Source organism: Podarcis cretensis, assembly GCF_951804945.1.
Source record: "Podarcis cretensis genome assembly, chromosome: 9".
In the NCBI taxonomy this organism is placed as follows: domain Eukaryota; kingdom Metazoa; phylum Chordata; class Lepidosauria; order Squamata; family Lacertidae; genus Podarcis; species Podarcis cretensis.
Window position 1 is genome coordinate 76,366,351 of NC_137178.1, and position 20,724 is coordinate 76,387,074.

The 20,724-nt window shown below is 47.8% G+C and overlaps 1 protein-coding gene across 1 annotated transcript; it reads left to right on the top strand.

The window, feature by feature from the left end:
- The first annotated feature begins 13,915 nt into the window (after nt 1–13,915).
- Nucleotides 13,916–16,704, top strand: HMX1 (H6 family homeobox 1). The gene is made up of 2 exons (XM_079990130.1): nt 13,916–14,292; nt 15,927–16,704. Exons 1-2 carry the CDS (start codon nt 13,986–13,988, stop codon nt 16,604–16,606), a joined length of 987 nt encoding a protein of 328 aa, XP_079846256.1. The 5' UTR covers nt 13,916–13,985; the 3' UTR covers nt 16,607–16,704.
- Nucleotides 16,705–20,724: the final 4,020 nt, after the last annotated feature.

Sequence of the window (20,724 nt, forward strand, 5' to 3'; positions counted from 1 at the left end):
AGTTCCATGATGCCCACTAAATGTTATTCCTACCTAATGTGCTGGCATCTGTCTATTTTGGGAGACAATAAAGTAATGCGCCTTTGGGGGGAGGTCAAGCTGTTGGAATGTTGCAGCACCTGCTGTGGTTGTAGAGATTTGAAATAAAATATATGGCATATATATGTCTGTGTGTTGTATTTTTCCTTGCCCAGTTTGTGACTTGGTGTGACTTTACCTGCCTTGTGTCAGTTATGTTGACTGCACTTATTTATTTTCTACATTCTGCTTGGGTCATTTAGGCCCTGCCCCTAAATGTTTAAAAGAGTGTTCCTATTTCCAATGGTGAAATGTCAGAGGGTATTTAGTTGCGGTTGATGCACTCTGTACAGGCTCTGCCAGTCCCTTTCCATGTGGCTGTAGTGGGAGCAAGGAGTAGAGCAATGTCATTCCCAGGATCCCTCCCCAGTGGCGGAGAGCAGGCGGGGGCGTGGCGTGCCACCCACAGGGGCGTGACATGCATCCTGGGGGGCGTGGCGTGCTACCTGTGGGGGTGTGGTGCCCAGCGCGGGGGGACAGCCACGATGACACCCCACAGGGATCGTGGTGCTGGGAGCAGTGCTCTCCTCCGCCCCCTCTTCCTCTGCCAATGCCCCTCCCCTGCCTTACTTTCCATCTAAGTTACTTGCCAGGACAGGCTATTGGAATTTTGCCAGATTTACGTATTTGGCACATCATGACACTGACTGGTGTAACAAGACAGAACCTGATTCCTAGACTGGAGGGATTAAGTTTGCTGCTTGCTGCATTTAGCCACCATAGGCTGGGAGGTCAATTCTTCCCTGAGGGCCTTCTTTTATGACCTGGCTAAAGCAGAGAATGATGAGAGCATTCTTTGCTCCAGCTCAGCACACTAAATAAACATTTTCCTCTCTGTTAAACTCTAAATTAACAACTTGCTTCTTGAATTATTACTTTCTCCTAATGCAATGAGAGGTGGACTCTGCTGGGGGCACCTACCTCTTTTCTGTGTTGGGTACTCTTGTTGCTTTCAGAGTGAGGTTATGGTTGATTGGTAATGGTTTCCTGGTCACTCATTTACAAAGACCTCGGTCTTGGAGATGACCTTCCTCATCCTTCTCCATTAAGTTATATTTCCACTTGCTTTTTAAAAAGTGGGTTATGTTTGTTTCTGTGCGAGTGTGTTCTGAAATTGGTTGGGGACTAAAAGATGATAAAAGATTGCAATCATTGACACGGCTCTCCCACGCAGCAACTGGGATATATGCAGTCTCTCGTATAAGGATATAGCATCTCACTAGCGGGAAGCGCTGTGGTCTAAACCACAAAGCCTAGGACTTGCCAATCAGAAGGTCGGCGGTTCAAATCCCCATGATGGGGTGAGCTCCTGTTGCTCTGTCCCAGCTTCTGCCAACCTAGCAGTTCGAAAACATGTCAAAGTGCAAGTAGATAAATAGGTACTGCTCCGGCGGGAAGGTAAACGGTGTTTCCGTGCGCTGCTCTGGTCCACCAGAAGCGGCTTAGTCATGCTGGTCACATGACCCGGAAGCTGTATGCCGGCTCCCTCAGCCAATAAAGTGAGATGAGCGCTGCAACCCCAGAGTCGTCCGCAACTGGACCTACGGTCAGGGGTCCCTTTGATTAGCACTATATTGTTCATTAGTAAAACCACAAAAAAAACTTCACATTAAAACCGGCACAATAAGCGTCAGTTTATCTCAGTGCCATTGGACATTGCCATACGTAAGTTTCACTTCAGATATGGTTCTGCACATAGTATGGCACATGCAGTTTGGCAGGTGTACAGGTTCAAACACAAACATGTACAAGGGGAGGCGTATTTATAAATGAATAAAATAAATGTGCAAAGTGAGCCAATATATGCAAATTAGTCAAACTCCAATAATTCACTCTGAAGCAGGATTTGGGCTTCCTTTGCAGATGTGTTGTATGCCTTGGTGTGGAATGGGGATGTTCTTTGGCAATCTCTTTTGCTTAATTTTTTATCATATTCCCACCACTTAAGTATTTTATGCAACTGCCTTTTGTTTTTAGTAAAGAGCAATGCCAGCACACACCTACCAGTGACGTTTAGGGAAAAGTCATATGCTCAAGATATGCTTTTTGAGGGGACGTAGGCATCTTCCTTATACTGGGACAGACCATTGGCCCATCTAGCTCACTCATGGTTACACTGACTGGCATCCATTGTCCTGGGTTTCCAACCCTACCTGGAGACTGAACCTGAGGCTACTGCCCTTCCCAGCTGAGCTATGTGCTATAGGATATGATAGAAACCCTGCTCCATTTTAATGGGTCCTCCACAGTTTTCATTCCCTGCAAAGATGCTTAGATAGAATAACTTCCCAGAGTTGTATCCATTTATCATTCTGCAGAATCAAAATGAGGCTAAAAGAGGTGATTTCTGCTAACCTGAGCCCCTGTTTCTCTAGCACTGCCTGCGGCCTGAGGAGCTGAAAGCACTGTCCCTCTCCGGCCCTGCCCCTGCCTCCGCTCTCATCAGACATTATTTGAACATGATTTGTTCTTTTTGACAAGGTCAAGCTGTTGTGGAAAGGTTAAACAAATGGACCTTGTAAGCTCTTTGTCAGGAAAGCTGCTCAGAATGTGTTCTTCTTAATCGCCATTCTCCCCGTATTCCTGGGAAAGGTCATAATTGACAAAAGCTGATAATTCAGAGGGAACACAAATGGGGGGTGGACGGAGGGGATGAAGGCTTGGGGTTCCCTTCCTTCCTACGGCCAATTTTGCTTGAGAGCCTTCGTGTATTCAACAAAAATTGCTTGTGAGCCCCTTTCTGCTCTGTGCAGAACATTCCTTTGGGGGCTGGAGTTTAAACCAGCATCCCTAATGTTGTCTATGTCTATTCTGTCAGGAGTGTAATGAGGGGAAACTTTCCCAGACAGAAGTAAAAGCATCTCTGTATTCAGCACTTGGTGAGAGGAGTATGGATGTTTTAATACTCCAAAACTGGCTTAGAACTTCGTTCTTAGGCTCTTCCTGTGCCAGAGAGAGGGGCCACTGAAAGAAAGGCATTTTTCTATTTAATTTGCAGAGTTAAGGAAATTTCATTGCCTCTTTTTAAATTCAGCTCTGCTTCATTGCCTTAGGCCCTGCTGGAATCAGTGGGCATCATCAATAAACAATCTAGGATACACATAATTTATAGTAGTGATCACTATTCTAGCCTATGAAGCACAAAATGTTCTTTGCCTGTTCTGTTCCCACTAAAGTCCAAAGTGAGCCAATGAGTACTTACTTGTTTGCGCTGGAGTTGATGAGCACATTTGCTCCCCGACCTAGGAATGTGGGAACTTTTATTTAGGTGAATAACTTTGTTATATTTACAATCAGGTTCTGCACTAGTTAATTAGCCTTACAAAATACTACCCACCTGTCAAATGTGACTCAGGTAGGGTTGGCCACAGCTGAATCCAACAGGCCAGCCAAAACAGGTCCCCAACCCTGGAACTAGAATAACAAAGTTTCCATGTGATCTCCATCAACATGTGTTGGCTTTGCTCTTGCAGAAGCAGGGCTGGGGAACTTCTGGCCCTCCAGATGTGGTTGGAGTCCAGCTCCCATAATTCCCAGCCACCATGGCCAACGGTCAGGGATGCCAGCGCTTGCTTTCCAGCAACATCTGGAGGACCCTTCCCACCTCTGTGCTAAAGTACATGCTTTCTGCTTTTTGAGCCTGGTACGACTGCCCTGCCCATGGAAAACCAAAGGCATCATAACTCTGCCATGCCTTAAGGTAAAGGTAGAGGTACCCCTGCCCGTACGGGCCAGTCTTGCCAGACTCTAGGGTTGTGCGCTCATCTCACTCTATAGGCCGGGAGCCAGCGCTGTCCGCAGACACATCCGGGTCACGTGGCCAGTGTGACAAGCTGCATCTGGCGAGCCAGCGCAGCACACGGAACGCCGTTTACCTTCCCGCTGGTAAGCGGTTCCTGTTTATCTACTTGCACCCGGGGGTGCTTTCGAACCGCTAGGTTGGCAGGCGCTGGGACCAAACGACGGGAGCGCAACCCGCCACGGGGATTCGGACCGCCGACCATGCAATCGGCAAGTCCTAGGCCCTGAGGTTTTACCCACAGCGCCACCTGCGTCCCTACAGCGCCACCCGCGTCCCATGCCTTATGCTCCTAGTATTCTGTGCAATAACATAAATGTAACATGTGGCATTTTGGGTTCCATTTTCTATCATAAAGTTTATCCTGTCAATACCACTGTAGGTCATTAAATAGGCTACATTATGTTGTGGGGGTTGCTAGCGTAGGTGTTTACAGCCTCAGATGTCTCAGGCCCCAAAATATCTGAAAGATCGCCTCCTTTCCTAATACCTTCTCAGGTGCTGAGGTTGGAGGAGGTGACCCTCTTGGAAATTACTCAACCCTCAGGGTTTGTGGGGGAGAGGGCATTCTCTGTGGTGGCCCCTAAGAGCTGTTCATCTGGCAACTTCCAGAGAATCCTGAAGATGCACCATTTTACCCTGGCTTTTGGCACTTGAGGTACATGTTTTAAGGATCCACCAAATTTTTCCAACTAAGTTGTTTTAATTTGTTGCTAATGTTGTGTTTTAATGATGTAACCTGCCCTGGGACCTTAGCGTGAAGGGTGAGTAATAATAATGATAACCACAACATATATATATATATATATATATATAACCAGAACATCCTCAGACATTAACTTATAATGTAAACCTCCAAGCTTTAATTGTAGGGAAAATGTTGATTAGTTGGTTAAAATGTATATATTTTGTTATTTTATTTTCAATTGAAAGGATCACCATACAGTATTTCACAACCTCTCTTGTTCAAGAGAAGATTTCACAACATGTTTAAATTTATTTTAACTTGCTCGAACTTCTTTCAGAGGATGCTGCCATAACAGATCTTGTTAAATGTTTGTATTGGTAGCCTACACACAGAAACACACACACTATATATATATATATATATATATATATATATATATAGTGAATTAGTGTTGACCTTAGAAACTACTGTTGCTGTTGAGTGATCTACACAGCAACAGAATCAAAAGCCAGGCAAGACCCAAATCAAGTTTGTATGTGTCTATACGAATGTGTATTACATGGGGCTTTGTGTTGTCACAAATGTGATCTCACCACACAACTAGGCTGACAGCAGAGGAAGGGTAACTGTGACTGTGCTTTGTGCTTCCTGTCCAGCTCTTGAAACATTTGCCTGGTTGCTGCCAACCTGACACTACATTTTCTTCTTCTTCTTCTTCTTCTTCTTCTTCTTCTTCCTCTTCCTCTTCCTCTTCCTCTTCCTCTTCCTCTTCCTCTTCCTCTTCCTCTTTGTCTCCTCCTCAACTGTGTCTCCCCCCCCCAAATAATATTTGGTACAATCTGATACCAGTAAGTTCACATAACACATTATTTAAAATAAACAGATTTTATTTTTGTAAACAGAACACACACACACACACACACACACCATTAGCAATGATTTTGGCCACCCACCCTGCGAATCAGGGCCAAATTCAGGGTAAATACTACTACTACTACTACTACTACTACTACTAATATATTATTTATACCCTGCCCATTATTGATACCCTTCCCCAGCCACCCTGGGTGGCTTCCAACCAAATATTAAAACACAGTAATGCATCAAACATTAAAAGCTTCCCTAAACAGGGCTGCCTTCAGATGTCTTCTAAAAGTTTGGTAGTTGTTGTTCTGTTTGACGTCTTGTGGGAGGACATTCCACAGGGCGGGCGCCACCACCGAGAAGGCCCTCTGCCTGGTTCCCTGTAACTTGGCTTCTCTCAGTGAGGGAACCGCCAGAAGGTTCTTTGGCCCCAGATATCTGGAAGACAGTCTCCATCCCTATCAACCTTTTGAGTATTAAGATAGTTCCATCACCCTCAAGAGTGCAGGCGGGGGGGGGGGGGTGGGAGGGTGGCGGTTTGGGGAAAGGACTTCCTCTGTGACAGCCTGCAAACTGTATAGCTCACAGTTGAGGTGATTTGTTTAGTGGGACTCTCTTCTGTTCCATTTGGAATGGTTTTCTCTTTTTTAGTTGTAATAGTTACACACACACACACACACACACGTATGTATGTATGTATGTACTGTATATGTATAGTTGTATATTTGTATATTCTTCTGTTTTATGCCACGCTGGGGCCTTATGGTGAAGAAATCAAATCAATCAATCAATCAATCAATGTATTTGGAGAACCATTCAGTGTGCCATGCCCAAAGCCATCCAGTGTGCTTTCTGCCTGTATATGGGATTGAACACAGATTTGCTCACACTGTCCCACAACACTTAAAGGTAAAGGGACCCCTGACCATTAAGTCCAGTTGTGACCGACTCTGGGGTTGTGGCGCTCATCTCGCTTTATTGGCCGAGGGAGCCAGCGAACAGCTTCCGGGTCATGTGGCCAGCATGACTAAGCCACTTCTGGCAAACCAGAGCAGTGCATGGAAACGCCATTTAACTTCCTGCTGGAGCGGTACCTATTTATCTACTTGCACTTTGACGTGCTTTCAAACTGCTAGGTTGGCAGGAGCAGGGACTGAGCAACGGGAGCTCACCCCGTTGCAGGGATTTGAACTGCCGACCTTCTGATCGGCAAGCCCTAGGCCCTGTGGTTTAACCCACAGCGCCACCCGCGTCCCCCCACAACACTTACTACTTTGTAATTATAGTAATTTAATATTTGTATAGAATTTGCTGTATTCCAGTGTTCTGCCTCATTACATCAGGTGTGAGAATTTGTATAAAATAAAAGAAGCAAGATGCATTTGATACTGATGTGTACATATGGCATAACATCCATCTAAATAAAGATAAATTGACTGCGCTGATTTATTTAAATAGGTAGGAATTGCCTCCTAATTGCAATGCTGATAATCTCCTCAAGATGGCACTGTGTTACACATTACCTGTTCAGAATTCTCCCATTTTTCTGAGCGGCCAAATAAATTAGAATTTATTTTCTTTTTTCTTTTTAGGTTGATATTGGCAAACCACGTCACATCTTTTTCATTTCATGTTTCTGTTTGATATTTGGTTCTGGGAATGGATGGGCAGAAAATGATGGGATAGCTTACTTCAGTGAAGCTTAACCAGCATGTGGGACTTCTGTGGCCCTGGTCTCTTTTACAGACTCACACTAAAAAGGAGGAGATTTATTATTATCCGCTTGTGTTATGTATTAAAAGCATGCTTCCTATCTATCACAATCAGATAGATAGGTCGCCCACTCCAAAAACTCCTACCGTCCACCACTTTGAGAAGTGCATGGGAACACCCACCTGTCAATCACCTGAAAACATATGATTCCAGCTGATTGTAAATAGAATCCACAATCCAGAATAAGATTCTTTCCTTTGCAAGCCCCAGCTGGAATTTGTGTGATGTCAGGTGATGGACAGGTGGGTGTTGCTTGGCCAAAATGGACTTATTGGCCAAATGGGGGACTCTGAGGATAATAGTGGATACTGGTTTTACCCATTTTCAAAGGCTGGTCTGAATGGTAATTGGAATCACAATCCTGGAATATTTTATTAGTGGCTTGTATTTCTTTCTTTCTTTCTTTCTTTCTTTCTTTCTTTCTTTCTTTCTGATTTGTATCTGGCTTTCCACTGCAAAAATTGCAATGCCCAACGTAGCCAATAAAATATAGGAACTAGTGCTCATCCGAAAGTTGGTTTGATAGATCTTTCAGCTCCTAAGTGGTGGGAGGCTCAATAAAGGGTGAAATGGAAATCTGTTAAAATCACTTCCCTTTTGTGGTGGCAGCAGTCACCTTTATTTTCTTGCTTTCGGGCACTGCTCTCTCCATCCCAGAGTGCTCCTGGAATCACACCACATTGTGAGATAGTATAATTCTGGGAGCACTCTGTAGAAAAGAAAATATCTACCAGAAGACTTTGGCCACCAGAAAGAACGGCTGGTGTTCTTTCACTGTTACTGCTGTCCCAATGGAGGGAAACAAGGGAAATAAATTAAAAGGAAGAAAATATATATAAGAAACTCCCCTACCACCACCAAAGGCAAAGGGGTCCTAAAACTTTAGCAGAATTTCCCCCCCCACCCATTTTGTCACCTACAAATGAGGTAATGAATTTGAGGAGGGAATAAAACAACACAAAACCAGCAAGAAAAATAAATGATCTCTAAAATAATTTACAATATCAATAAACAGCAATAAACATTAACAAACATGTAAACAGCAGGAGCAACTTTAGAAAAAAAAATGTAACTGAAGCAGCAGAAAAGCAAGGATTTCAAATGACAATGGAATCTTCTAGGGAAGAATATTCCATGCTCTGGGTTCTGCTACAGAAATTTGTCTATATTGTTACAGGCAAACAGACAGTCATGTTCTAACTTAGCTAAAATAGAGGGTGACTTAATAAGAATGTGATTTCCAAAGTTTTATTGACAAACATAAATTATCTTTCTAGAATGGTGTCTCATTTTAGCCACTTTTTGTTCAAAAGCCATTGTGTGCTAAGCGCTTTTACTCAATCTCTCACTCTGTTGGTGGCGCTGTGGGTTAAAGCCTCAGCGCCTAGGGCTTGCCGATCGAAAGGTCGGCGGTTCGAATCCCTGCGGCGGGGTGCGCTCCCGCTGCTCGGTCCCAGCGCCTACCAACCTAGCAGTTCGAAAGCACCCTCGGGTGCAAGTAGAAAAATAGGGACCGCTTACTAGCGGGAAGGTAAACGGCATTTCCGTGTGCGGCTCTGGCTCTGGCTCTGGCTCTGGCCAGAGCAGCGATGTCACGCTGGCCACGTGACCCGGAAGTGTCTCCGGACAGCGCTGGCCCCTGGCCTCTTAAGTGAGATGGGCGCACAACCCCAGAGTCTGTCAAGACTGGCCCGTACGGGCAGGGGTACCTTTACCTTTACCTTTGTCAGAATACAATTTTGCTATACTTCTGATCTGTGCAGAAATTTGCTTTATGTATGGTATGTTAGAAAGATAAATAATGTTACAAGGGTTGTCATGTTTCCGTTTGGAATGAAGATGTGGGGGAGACTGTCATGTCTTTAAGAAATATGGTTTATCAACACATATTAACTACCTGCGTGCAGATGGAGAGAGTGCAGAACTTACAGCATTCACATCTCAAGAGGGGCTTGTCCTTCACAGCAGCCCAGCACTGCATTCAAAGGCTTTCTATGTGCCATTCTGTGCTTTTGCTCTAGCTTGACTCCAGCCAGCACTCATGGTGCCTGTCCCTCAGTCTGCCCCACTTCCTGCTTCTCCTTCCCAGAAAACTCCTTCCCAGCAACTCCTCCTCTTCTGTCTGCTCATCCCCATTCTCCCTGCTATTCCAAGCCTAGTTTTAAAAGGTGACAGTTTTCCAGTAGTAACCTCCATTAGCACAGGCATCAACACCTTTTGCTATGCTTAATGGCTTCTATCCCAGGTGAGACCCTGGCCTGGAAAGGGAACTTAGCCCGTAATTGTTCCACTGACCTAACTTCTTCCCTTCAATACTCCAAAAATCAGCTAAATCCTACCCTTTTATTTTTTCCTAACATTCACGAACTCTAGCATCAGGTAGGTAGCCGTGTTGGTCTGACGCAATCGAAATAAAAAATTAAAAAATAGTCCCGTAGCACCTTAGAGACCAACTAAGTTTGTTCTAGGTTTAAGCTTTCATTTGCATGCACATTTCTTCAGATACAAACTCCAGCAGTTATGGGTGCCCTTGCACCCCAAACCCTGTTCTCCCATATCTGTAACAATAATAATTTGTTTGCATTTTGTGCTCCCCATGAATAAAGTTTTAGGTCTGGCTAGATAATGGACCCTGGCTTTTGAGGCCTAATGAGAAGAGAGGAGAGCTTCTGTCTTTGTCATGTGGCTGATGTCATTCTAACCATGCCTTTGTCTTTTATTTGGCTTGCCTTTTGACCTATTTTTCAGACAACAAAGGCACTCCCACCAATTGCATCCATGCTGTGCTCTTGAAGCTACAGATCAGAGGCTAGCTGTGTCTGTGCAGGTTTTCTGGGTGCTGGACACACAGCCCCTCATAACTTCACTCAGCCCCACGTTAACTTCAGCAGAGTTTACCCCACCTGCCTTCTCCTTTTCTAAGCTAGCTTTTATCCACCTTGTTTTCCCTCATTTATCTTGTCCTCCTCTCTCAGATCCATTACCTTATTTGCTTCTGTCTGCTGCCTCATCTGCCTGCTTGAGAACTTGCTTTGTCCAGTGAATACTCCCCCCATTTAGCAGGGGCAGAGGTCCTTCCCGCTGCTTCCATACCTGCTTTGCCTCATAAACACTTCCTATTTCAGGTTTTGCAATTACGAGTCTTTGTTCTAATGTCATTTTAGGTTACATTGTTTCCCCAATTACGATGCATTTGATCTTAGATTCAACAATGGGTCTGTTGTTTGCTAGGTAATCTTTTGAATCAGCAGCGAGGCTCAGTGTCTCCAGACCAAACTACCTATTACACGTACTGGTCAGAATGTGTCTTTTCTCTGATGCTTTCTTTCTTAACCAATTGCAAAAGAACTGCTTAAAGCTCCACTTTCTTGCCACTTTCTGCTTAAAAATCAGCTGCTATTGTTCTGCAGCGGAAACAATATTTGTTTCCTAAAGGGGGGAATCACTTGGCATGCGAATGTACATATGACAACTTATTTTTGTATTCTAATTCTAATAAATTATTTTTATTGTTATAGGTTATGAAACATTTTATTGTTAGAGGTTATGAAACATCTTAATTAACTTTCTCTGAGATAGCCACTGGGAAACCACCCTGAAGGAATAAATTGGGGTGTGGGGGTGTGCTTAGCGCCTTATCCGGTAGCTGTCCTCACCCAACAGAAACACGGCAGAATGTTTATCAATATTTAGCCTTGGTCTGAAATGTCAGTTTATGGAGCTCCTGTAACAATTGTGTCAGGGGACGATTATCTGTTTCCATGTTCCCAGTAAGGATCCCCTCATCTAAAACCGGGTAGTCCAGTATGTTTTCCTGTCTCTTCACCATACTCACAAATGCAGTAATATTATTACCTGGGAAGAAGTTCCACTGAATAGATAGAGTTACTTTTAAATATAAATGCATAGAATCAGGCTACACATCACTCTTTTTAGCCTCTGAGACAAAACATATTAGGTGAAAATAAATCCCATTGGTTTCGATATAATTTATTTCCAAGAGCTAAGCCTCTTTTGGAAGGGAGTAACCTAGTATTTATACCATCCCCAATGCCATCCTATACATATATGTACTGGGAGGTCAGTACAGGAGAATCAGAGTGAGTTCTTACATCTAGTAGCTGAATTAGTAAATACGCTGATATGCTTGTTTCTCTGTATGCCAGCATCCCCTATGGTTTTGAAATATTTAAAACAATTAAAAAAAAAAATCCCCTCTCTCTCCCCTTTCGTCCCTCCCCGCCTCTCTCAAGATGCACACCATATCACATATTAAAAATCGAAATATTCAGTAAACTAAACCCACCTTAACATTACACGAAATCTAAGTATACAAACTATTTAAACCAAATATTTGTGGGGTTAAAAACAGGGGTGATATTCTGATTTTGATTTCATGCCACCTTTTGTAGCTGCGTTGCACACCAGGCTGGCAAAACAATCTTGATAAATGCGCGCGTATTAGTGATCTTATACAGCTGGTTGCTGTTATTATTGGTAACGCTCTCACGTTACTGTTCACACGCGAGTTGATAATAGCTCGCCACAATGTTATCTCCCACGGTGGAGTGAGCTAGCTACTGTTTAACGTTTCTGCGTCTTTCCTGCAGCGTGAGAAGCGCCTTTACAGGCCAGAGGGCCACACTCTGCCCCTCTCGGCTCGTCTTCGCACGCTGCTACGAAAGTAACGGGGGACCCAAACCCGGTTCCTCCACTGCAGCGCGACCGCTCCTTTCCCTTTCCTAGACTGTGGCGCGAGGCGCGCGTTGGAAACCAAGAAGCCGAACTGACGCTGCAAACCATTTGCCAAGCGCAGAGCCTGAGCTCGCGCCTGCCCAGGAAAAAGCCCCACTCGGTGCCTACTGGCATCTGCAGCAGTGGCGTAGCGTGGGGGGTACAGGGGGGGCCGGCCGCACCGGGCGCAACATCTGGGGGTTAGGGTTAGGGGTAGGGGGCGCAAATGCACGGGTTAGGGGGCGCAAATTACTTGCCTTGCCCCGGGTGCTGACAACCCACGCTACGCCACTGATCTGCAGAACACTGTCCATTTGGTTGTAGTCGCTTTGGGTTGCCCTAGGCAAGATAAAGCGACTAGCAAAATTAATAAATAACAATAATTTCCATTGCAACTACCGGTACGCGGGACGTTTGCAATGCCCGAGTCTGCGCTAGGCCAAGCCGGAGGTGCGGAAGGCGGGCCAATGGAAAGGGATGCCTGGCCCGCGAGGAAACTTGGGGAGAAAGTCGGCAGGGAACCTTGATGGAGCCCCTCGGCTCCTTCGAGGCACCTTGCCACAGCCGGCTCCGCGCCAGCCTGGGATCGAGAGCCTCGAGGGCTGCTGCAGCCCTGGCCCGACGGCACCCTCGGTGCTTAGGCTCTGCTGCGGCTCGTAGTGCCGGCTCCAGGTTCCGGCCGGCCTGGAGAGGCAAACCGGAGGCCTCTCGGACAGAAGCCGCTCTTGGCCCGCGAGAGCTCCCTGCGCAAGGAGCCCCGAGCCAGCCAAGGCCGCCGAAGCGCGGGCGCCAAGTTCAGGTGCGTGGGTCCAAGGCGGCCCTCGGGGTCGGAGAGCCGCGCGGGTCTAGTCCGTGGCTGTCTCCCTGGGGGCGCAGGAGACGCGGCAGCCGAGCGCCTCTTGCCCCTGCCGAGAAACGCGCCTCCGCAGCTCCTCCAAGCGGCCGGGTGCTCCTCGTGGGAAGTGCCTCGCTTCCAGAAGACGGACGCGGCCCCGAAGCCTGGGGCGCTAGAGACCTGGGCGCAGGGCCGCGCCATGGGCTTCCTTTCATTCCTGTCTGCAGATCTCTCCGCGCTCCCCTCGCGCGAAGAATGCGCCCGGCGGGGAGAGGCGGCCAGGCGCCAGGCGGCCAGGTGAGGCGAGTGCCTCGGGCGGCCCGATTCACGGGGCAGGAGATGCCCATGTCGATCTTTCTTCCCCCTTGTTCCTGATGTCCATCTTCCCTCAGGGAGGCGCCCTTCGGGGGTCCGCCTCTGGTGTCCCCATGTCTTGGGCCGCCCTGGCCACACGTCCAAGTTCCAAGGGCTGCTGCGCCTCTTGGCAGAAAGCTACCTAAGGAAGCTTGCTGGAGCTCTGCAGACTCTTGTTGCAGCAGACCGAGGTGTCTCCCCTGGTCACGGGTAGCCTGTGTGTGTGTGTGTGTGTGTGTGTGTGTGTGTGAGAGAGAGAGAGAGAGAGAGAGAGAGAGAGAGAGAAGGTCCAAATAAGGAATGCAGAGGGGGAGCTTTGCCAGCAGCGCGCAGGCTGCCTTTCTGGTCGTCAGCATCCTTCCGTGGCCGAGGACGCGATTGGCTGCTCCGTCTGTCCTCTCCCTCCCGGCTGACCAATGGGAGTCCCGGATTCCCCCTCTTTCCTCTCTCCCGGACTTGCGGCCAGTGAGTCTCGCTTTCTGCGTTTTGATTTGCTCCCCAATTGACCTAAATAACGAGGCTGGCGAGGGCGAGGCGCCGAGCCCGGGGCTGCGCGCTTGCTCGCTCGCTCGCTCGCAGGAATCCGGCTGCCCGCCCGGCGCGTCCCAGAGGGAAGCTCTGCTCGCGGGCCGAGCGCGGGACCGGGACCGGGGCCGGTTTGGGCGCAGCCCCTGGCGCCTCGGACGGGGGCTTCCCTTCGCGCTGCCCGGGCAGGAAATGAGGGCCGATTGCGCTCGCGGATGAGGACTCCGTCGACGGCGCCTCGCCTGGCCAGCCGGGTGAGCTGAGCGGGCGGCGCCCCTCGCCTTGGCAGCAGCCCGGAGCGCGGCCGCCGCGCTGGCTCTCGCCTCCCCTCGGCGATGCCCGAGCAAGCCGCGGAGAGCGCGCCTCCCGCCTCGGCGCCCGCGCGCGTCTCCTCCTTCTTCATCGCCAATTTGCTGGCCGCCAAAGCCCAGGACGAGCAGCGGCCCGACGGCGCCGACGACGAGCGCCAAGCGCGGCGGGCGCGCGGCGGAGGCTTCGCGGGCAGCCATTGTTCGCTGGCCTGCTGCCCGTGCCAGGCTTCCCGCTTCGGGCTGGGGCTGCGCGGCTTCCCGCTCCGGGAGAGCACCGTGGACTGGTACAGAAGAGCGCACGTGGCTTTCATAGGCTGCGCCAGTCCGGAAAGTAAGTGCCGCAGCTCCCCTTCCCGGCCCCGGGCCCCCGGCCGCTCCCCAGGCTCAGCGGACGGAGATCACGCCGACCCCTGTTCCCGGGAGTGGGTGTCTCGTCAGATTGCACGAGGGCATTTCTGAGAGGGACAGCCTCGCGGGGAGGGGGCAGGGGTCGTGGAGCTCCCCACGGAAGGAAGCCCAGCCGGGTTCAAGGCTAGAGAAGGCGGCTCTTGAAAGCGTATTGAGGACCAAGCAAACCCCCTCGTGATTCCCTAGAGTTGGAGGAAACACCCCCCCTTTAAAAATAAAAAATAAACATTTAAAGATAAAGCCCTTTCCTGCCCTGTGCTCCGCTGTTCTGAGAGGGTCGCCGGCCGACCTCTCTCCGCGGACCCCGCGAAGTGCAACTCCTTCCTGCCTCTTCGTCTGTCCTGGTCGCCCCGTCGACCGCAGGCCCTGGCACTGTCGGTGGGCCAGTCCTATCGTTCGGGTGTCACACGAATTTGCTTAAGACATTATTAAGGCCTCTTGAGAGAGAGAAATAATATTTCTCGCGAAAGATTCGTTTTTACAACCAGGTCTTTCTTTTGGAGACATAAAACGACACTTCTTTTCTGGAAATGGGAAATGTTTTTACAACCGATAGCTCTCCCTCGGATTTACAAATCAGTCCCCATACAAAATCCATTGAAGTTGGAAAGTGTCTCCGGATTCATTGAAAAAAATCTGGTCATTTTAGCATATATACATGCAGTCGTAAGGAGCCCCCTCTTCCCTCAGTCCCTAGGGCAGCTCGGCCTAGTCTAAAACGCGGGCGCCGGCCTGCAGCACCGGAGGGCCTTTCTCGGAAGCAAGTTTTGGAAACAAGAGAAGCGGCTTCCGAGGAAAGCGCTTCGGCTTAGCTTGAAGAGACCACTTTGTCGCCTATTAGCGAGAAGAAACTTGGCTAAATCCAGATGTTTAGCTTTAACTGAGCTGGGTGCTTGGGTGCTTTGTCCCTAAAACAAACATAAACAAAGGCTTTGCTTAACTTCAGGAGGAGAGATCGAGAACTGCAAAAGGTACTTTGCGCGAGAGGAGACTAGGATTTGGGGTGTGCCACAAGCAACGACGGTATTGGGGAATTTATTTGGCTTTTTGCAGCCTATTTTCTAAAAACACAGACACCTCGACTCATTGTAGTATCTATGTTGGGCCTTGTGGCGTGCAGTCCCATTCCCTGCACTTTAAATTGCTTCGCGGAGCCTCGGGATCGTCAGATCTTGGCGCTTGAATCTTGAAGGCTTCAAGGCGGGCGGGCGAGCTGGGGTCTGCCCAAAGAGGCTGGCTGTCTCAGCACTCTGTTAACACAAATTCCTCCTGTAATATAGTAAAGAGGAAAACAAGAATAACGAGGGGGTGAGAAACAGCCACGCCAGCAAGTCCGATCGTTTTATAGCGTTGCGCGCCTTTGCCAGTCCAGATACCTACAGATACTTACAATTAGGGTTTAGCTGCCGGCACAAATTCGAGGTGAATTAACCGGCAGCACCGTTAGCACTTGAGCAAGGCTTGTTGGAGGGGGATGGCCGAAGGTCAGAGCTCAGGATCCTTTCGTTGCAATCCTTGGCCGGTCCCTGCTTCGCTCACCCTCTCCTCCTTTTTCAGCCAGCGACAGAGACTCTCCGGAGATCCCCGAGGAGGCATCTCCCGGGAAGGAAGCGGCAGCAGCAGGAGGAGGAGGAGGAGGCGGCGGCTGCGAGAAAGTGGCCGCGGAGCTGAGCCCCGGCGCGAAAAGCGAGGACTTGGCGTGCGGCGGCGGCGGCGCGCAGGAAGGCGGTGGCGGCAGCCAGGGCAGCAGCCTGGACGAGGAGCGCGCGGAGGAGTCGGAGGGTGGCGAGGCGCGCGGCGGCGGCGGCGGCGGGCGCAAGAAGAAGACGCGCACCGTCTTCAGCCGGAGCCAGGTCTTCCAGCTGGAGTCCACCTTCGACGTGAAGCGCTACCTGAGCAGCTCGGAGCGGGCCGGCCTGGCCGCCTCGCTGCACCTCACCGAGACGCAGGTGAAGATCTGGTTCCAGAACCGCCGCAACAAGTGGAAGAGGCAGCTGGCGGCCGACCTGGAGGCCGCCAACCTCCCGCACACGGCGGCGCAAAGGATAGTCCGCGTGCCCATTTTGTACCATGAGAACTCGCTGGCGGGCGGCGCGCTGGGCTGCTTCCCGCTGCCGCCTCCCGCGCACGCCTCTCCGCCGCTGGTCGCCGTCTCCGGCAGCGTCGCCTACCCGCTGGCGACCTTCCCCGCCGCCTCGGCGCCCTTCCTCCGCTCGCAAGTGACGGGCCTCGTTTGATCCTCGGCCGCCTGGACACCGCTTTCCTTTCTGGGTCCCAAACTACTTGATTGGATGCTTTTGATTGTTTTAAAGGTGCAATAAACTTATATATTTTCCCCGGGCCTAATAATTTTTTTTTGTTCAAAAAGCAAAGCAAAAAGTTTCTACTTGACCTGTGTTCCTCGGACTTCTCCTGAGCAAGAGCCTGCCAGGGTTGCGTCCAGGAATACTGGAGAAAACGCCAACCATAGTTTGCGGGCTCAAGTCCTAGAGACACTTCTCCTTATACTCCGAAGATCTGCGGACGGGCTTCTCGCGTTTCTTAATGGCGGCAATGTTGTGTAAGAAAAGAATGTAAAGATGTTTACTTTTCCAGCCACAATGACAGGGACCACGGCCTCCTCCCCTTGTCCGCCCCCCGCAGCTCTTCCTCGGATTAAAAGTATAGTTGAAACAGTGAATCTGTCGCATAGTTTATTGCCTTTTCATAGGATGAGGAAGATTGAGGGAAACTGAAGCATTGGCATTCAACAAGATAGTTTTATCACCCTCCCTCAGAAAGCTTTTCATTCGGTATCTTGTTTAGGAAAGGCCTTAGGTGGCCTACCTTGAAATTGATTGTCAATGGGTGTTTTGTATCTTTTTTAAAAAAACAACAACCTGGAATTAATTGGATGCTAAAGAGATTTGCTTTCCAATTTGCAAATAATTATTGAATTTTGGACAGGTTTTCATGAGGGGAAAAAAATAACTTCAATCTTCTCTTACTGTAACATTTAAGATATAAAATCCATATTCGGATTTATTTTCTATCCCTCACACTCCAGAAATCAACATATATGAAGTATGCGCTATAATTATTCAGTTGATTTTAATTTATGGTATAAAATGTTTTAAAATCCTCCTTAATAATTTTCATTCCTCAACCATTTCCCCAAGCCCCCCATTATAATAGTTTATACTTCCCTTGACGTCATGTTATAGCCTAATTCTGTTTGAGCAGTTGAAAACGATCAATTTGCCAAAGCCTTTGATTTCCTTCAGTCATGTTCGAATATGTTTCCTGTGGAAAGCTGGAATGCGCATTCATGTGTCCTGTTCACAACATATTAGAGTAAAACTTCAGTTGATAACTTGTCTTTAGCGACTGTAATGCGGTATTATATGAAGTATTATGCATGCGTAAACTATGTTTCTTTAACCAACCTTTTTCTCTGCCTAAATATTTATGGAAGCAAGTCCAAGTCACAAAATTAATCCCAGTTTCGTCAGTTTGCTGTAGCAAATCTGATTTGGGGGTGGGGGAAGAGATGGAAGGAGAAATGAAGAAGGGATTTCGCCAGATAAGTTACTCTGGAATGTACATCAAGCTGTAAACATATGTATTATCGTAGTACACTCAACTATAATTTAGTCTCTTAGCTCGGAGCTATTCCCAGCATAGAGACTGTGGAATATTGAGGGGTTGGGTGCCCTCTTTTTAAAAAAACAAGCAAACTAATTTTTAGTGTTATTTGGAACAACGAGAGCGTTGAAATAGCCGGTAACGAGGGAACATCCGTGACGCCTGTAAAGCTTGAAGGATATATTTTGTAAACATAAAGTTTTTCCAATTTTTTGAAGCCTACTTGCAATTATGAATTAATGACTCTAGGATCAAAATTGGCAGCTAAACACGAAAAAATAGAGGGGGAAACGATTTTTGTTGGTAGTTCGGCTAGTATTTTGAGAAGCGTATTTAGATAAGGAAGTAATTGTTCGCTGTTTAAACCAGTTTTTATCTGCATAACAGTAATGCAGTCTTTATATTAAAATGCCCACTTATTTTTATGCAACTAAATCTTAAAGCAGTGTGTCTGTCGCGGAAGAAGCTGCCGTCGCAGAGGGGCTTTGAAATCGTGGTCTGCTGGGGCAAAGCGCAGACTATTCAACGTATTAAAGATCACATGCTCCAAAGTATTATTATTTATACAACAGGCGGAATATATTGGGTGTCTGTCTTGTCCCAAGCTATTAGGATGTGATTCTGCCCTTGTGCGTCGGAGGGTCTTTCATGCCTTCAGCGCTGTGATTACAACACCAGCAGGATCCAAGATGGCTCATTATCCTTCAGATAATTTAGATTGAATATGTTTAAGGTTGCAGGTTTAGGCCTACTTGGAAGTAAATCCCATTGAACTATGTAGGATTTACTTTCCAACAAATTCAATTCGAGTTTTTTGTTCCAGTTAGAGCCCAGCCCCCCCCCCGCCCTTGATCCACGTGTTTACAGGTATCCGAGAAAACACAAAAAGTAGCTCCATGACCACCACAATTGGTTTCCCAAAAATCTTTAAGTGTAAAAAGGACACTTCGCTGCACGCATATCAACCCGGGAGGACCCCGCCCTCTTCTCTGCTCCTCCCTAGAAAACGCGATTGCTCGGGGGTTAGTCTCCAAAATGTTTTTTAAGGCAACAAACTGGCAGCTAAAAAATGTCTTCTTGCTGCTGCTGCTTCTCTTTCTTTCTCTCTTTTTAAAAGGCATTCTGAATATTTCAATAAACAATTGTTCATGTATGCTAATCTTGCAATCTGTGATCGTGGCTTCTCCTTTTTAAAGGTTCAAACGAGGAGTTCAAACGAGCTCCCTTTAAGGCGCAGTGCTAAGTGCGGAAAAGCTCCCATTCCGTTCAGTCGGGCTTACTCACAAATTCGTGAGCAGGGGCTCGAACACTTAATTTGGGAACGAGACGCCACGAGTTTATTCCTGGGTAAATATCCTTGGGAACTGTGGGGCCCGAGAGGCTGCACCGCTTCTCTTCTGCGCCTGGTTCCGAAAGTTTGATTTTGAATTTTTGCCTGGCTAATGCTGGAGGCAGTGGAAGACTCATAACACAGCATCGTGAATTTCACTGCCATTTCGATTTCCAAGAAGAATCAGTTTATATGCGTTCAGCTGCTTCCACGAAAGTGAGGAAAGAGGTGCAAATAGCATGCCTCTCCGTTTGTTTGTTTTAATTAAAACCTAGTGCAGGAGTCACACAATTAAATTGCAAAATTCCGTGCACTGTCCGTATTTGGAATAATAAAGACATCCGATGGTTTTATAAACTATACAGTATAAGATACAGCAAAGTAATAGATAATTATTTTTAGTATAACTTACGGAGAAAAAACAAAAGCATGTCAAAGAAAACTTTAAGTTGCCTATGTACAACTTTATGCTTGGATATAAATGTCTCGTATGTAAGAGGGAAGACTTACTTAGAGTTCACTCTTAATCCTAAAGGCAGACACAAATCTATATGTGTTTAATCGGAAGAAAGTCCGATTTGAATCCAGTGACCTTTCCTCTCAAATATGTGTACATAGAATTGCATCTGGGCAAGTGACAAATCGTGTAGGTAAAGTGCTTTGAATACTAAACAAGAGAAGAAGAGTTGCATAGATATAAAATTATTAACTACTATTGCTATTCCGTAAATACGACGGATTTCAATGGAAAGTATTAAGCAAAGATAAAACCCTCGACAGTTGTAAGTCTCTGTGATCTTGGCAGGACTTGCTTCTAGAAGGCCTGCACAGGATTGCATAGCCAAGTAAAGCCGCCTCTTAGATGGACTGTGCTGTTACACACCCAAATCCCGCGCGTTGGGGCGTCCTCAAAGGGAATCGCTGCTGCAACAACTCGTAGGGAGACCCAGGAGCTCCCGGAGCACCTCCTACTTGTGTGAAAATCTCTGCTTAGGTTTCGGGCCCAAACTACCAGGGAACCCATAGACACAAATGCGGAACCATTCAATAAGTGCACCTCAGCAGGATCCTTATCCCTTTATCCCACTGATCCGCTTGTCTTGCCACCCTGGCAAGGGATGAGGCCACCTCGTCCGCCTCTGCAGCCTTCGCTTGGTTCGCTGTCTGGGCTGTCCCTCTTTTACGAATATGGACCAGGAGCACCGGCGACGGTCCCTATTGGAAGGTAAATTCTTGGGCAAAGATAAACGTGCATGAATCCTGACAGTGGAAGGGACTTGAAAGGTAGGCGCCGAAGAAGCATTGCTATTTACAGGGCGGCACTTGGAAATCAGCGGCGTTGCTTCCGGAGATGGACTCAGGCAAATTGTCACGGAGGCAAGTTAAGATTAATTAGGATGA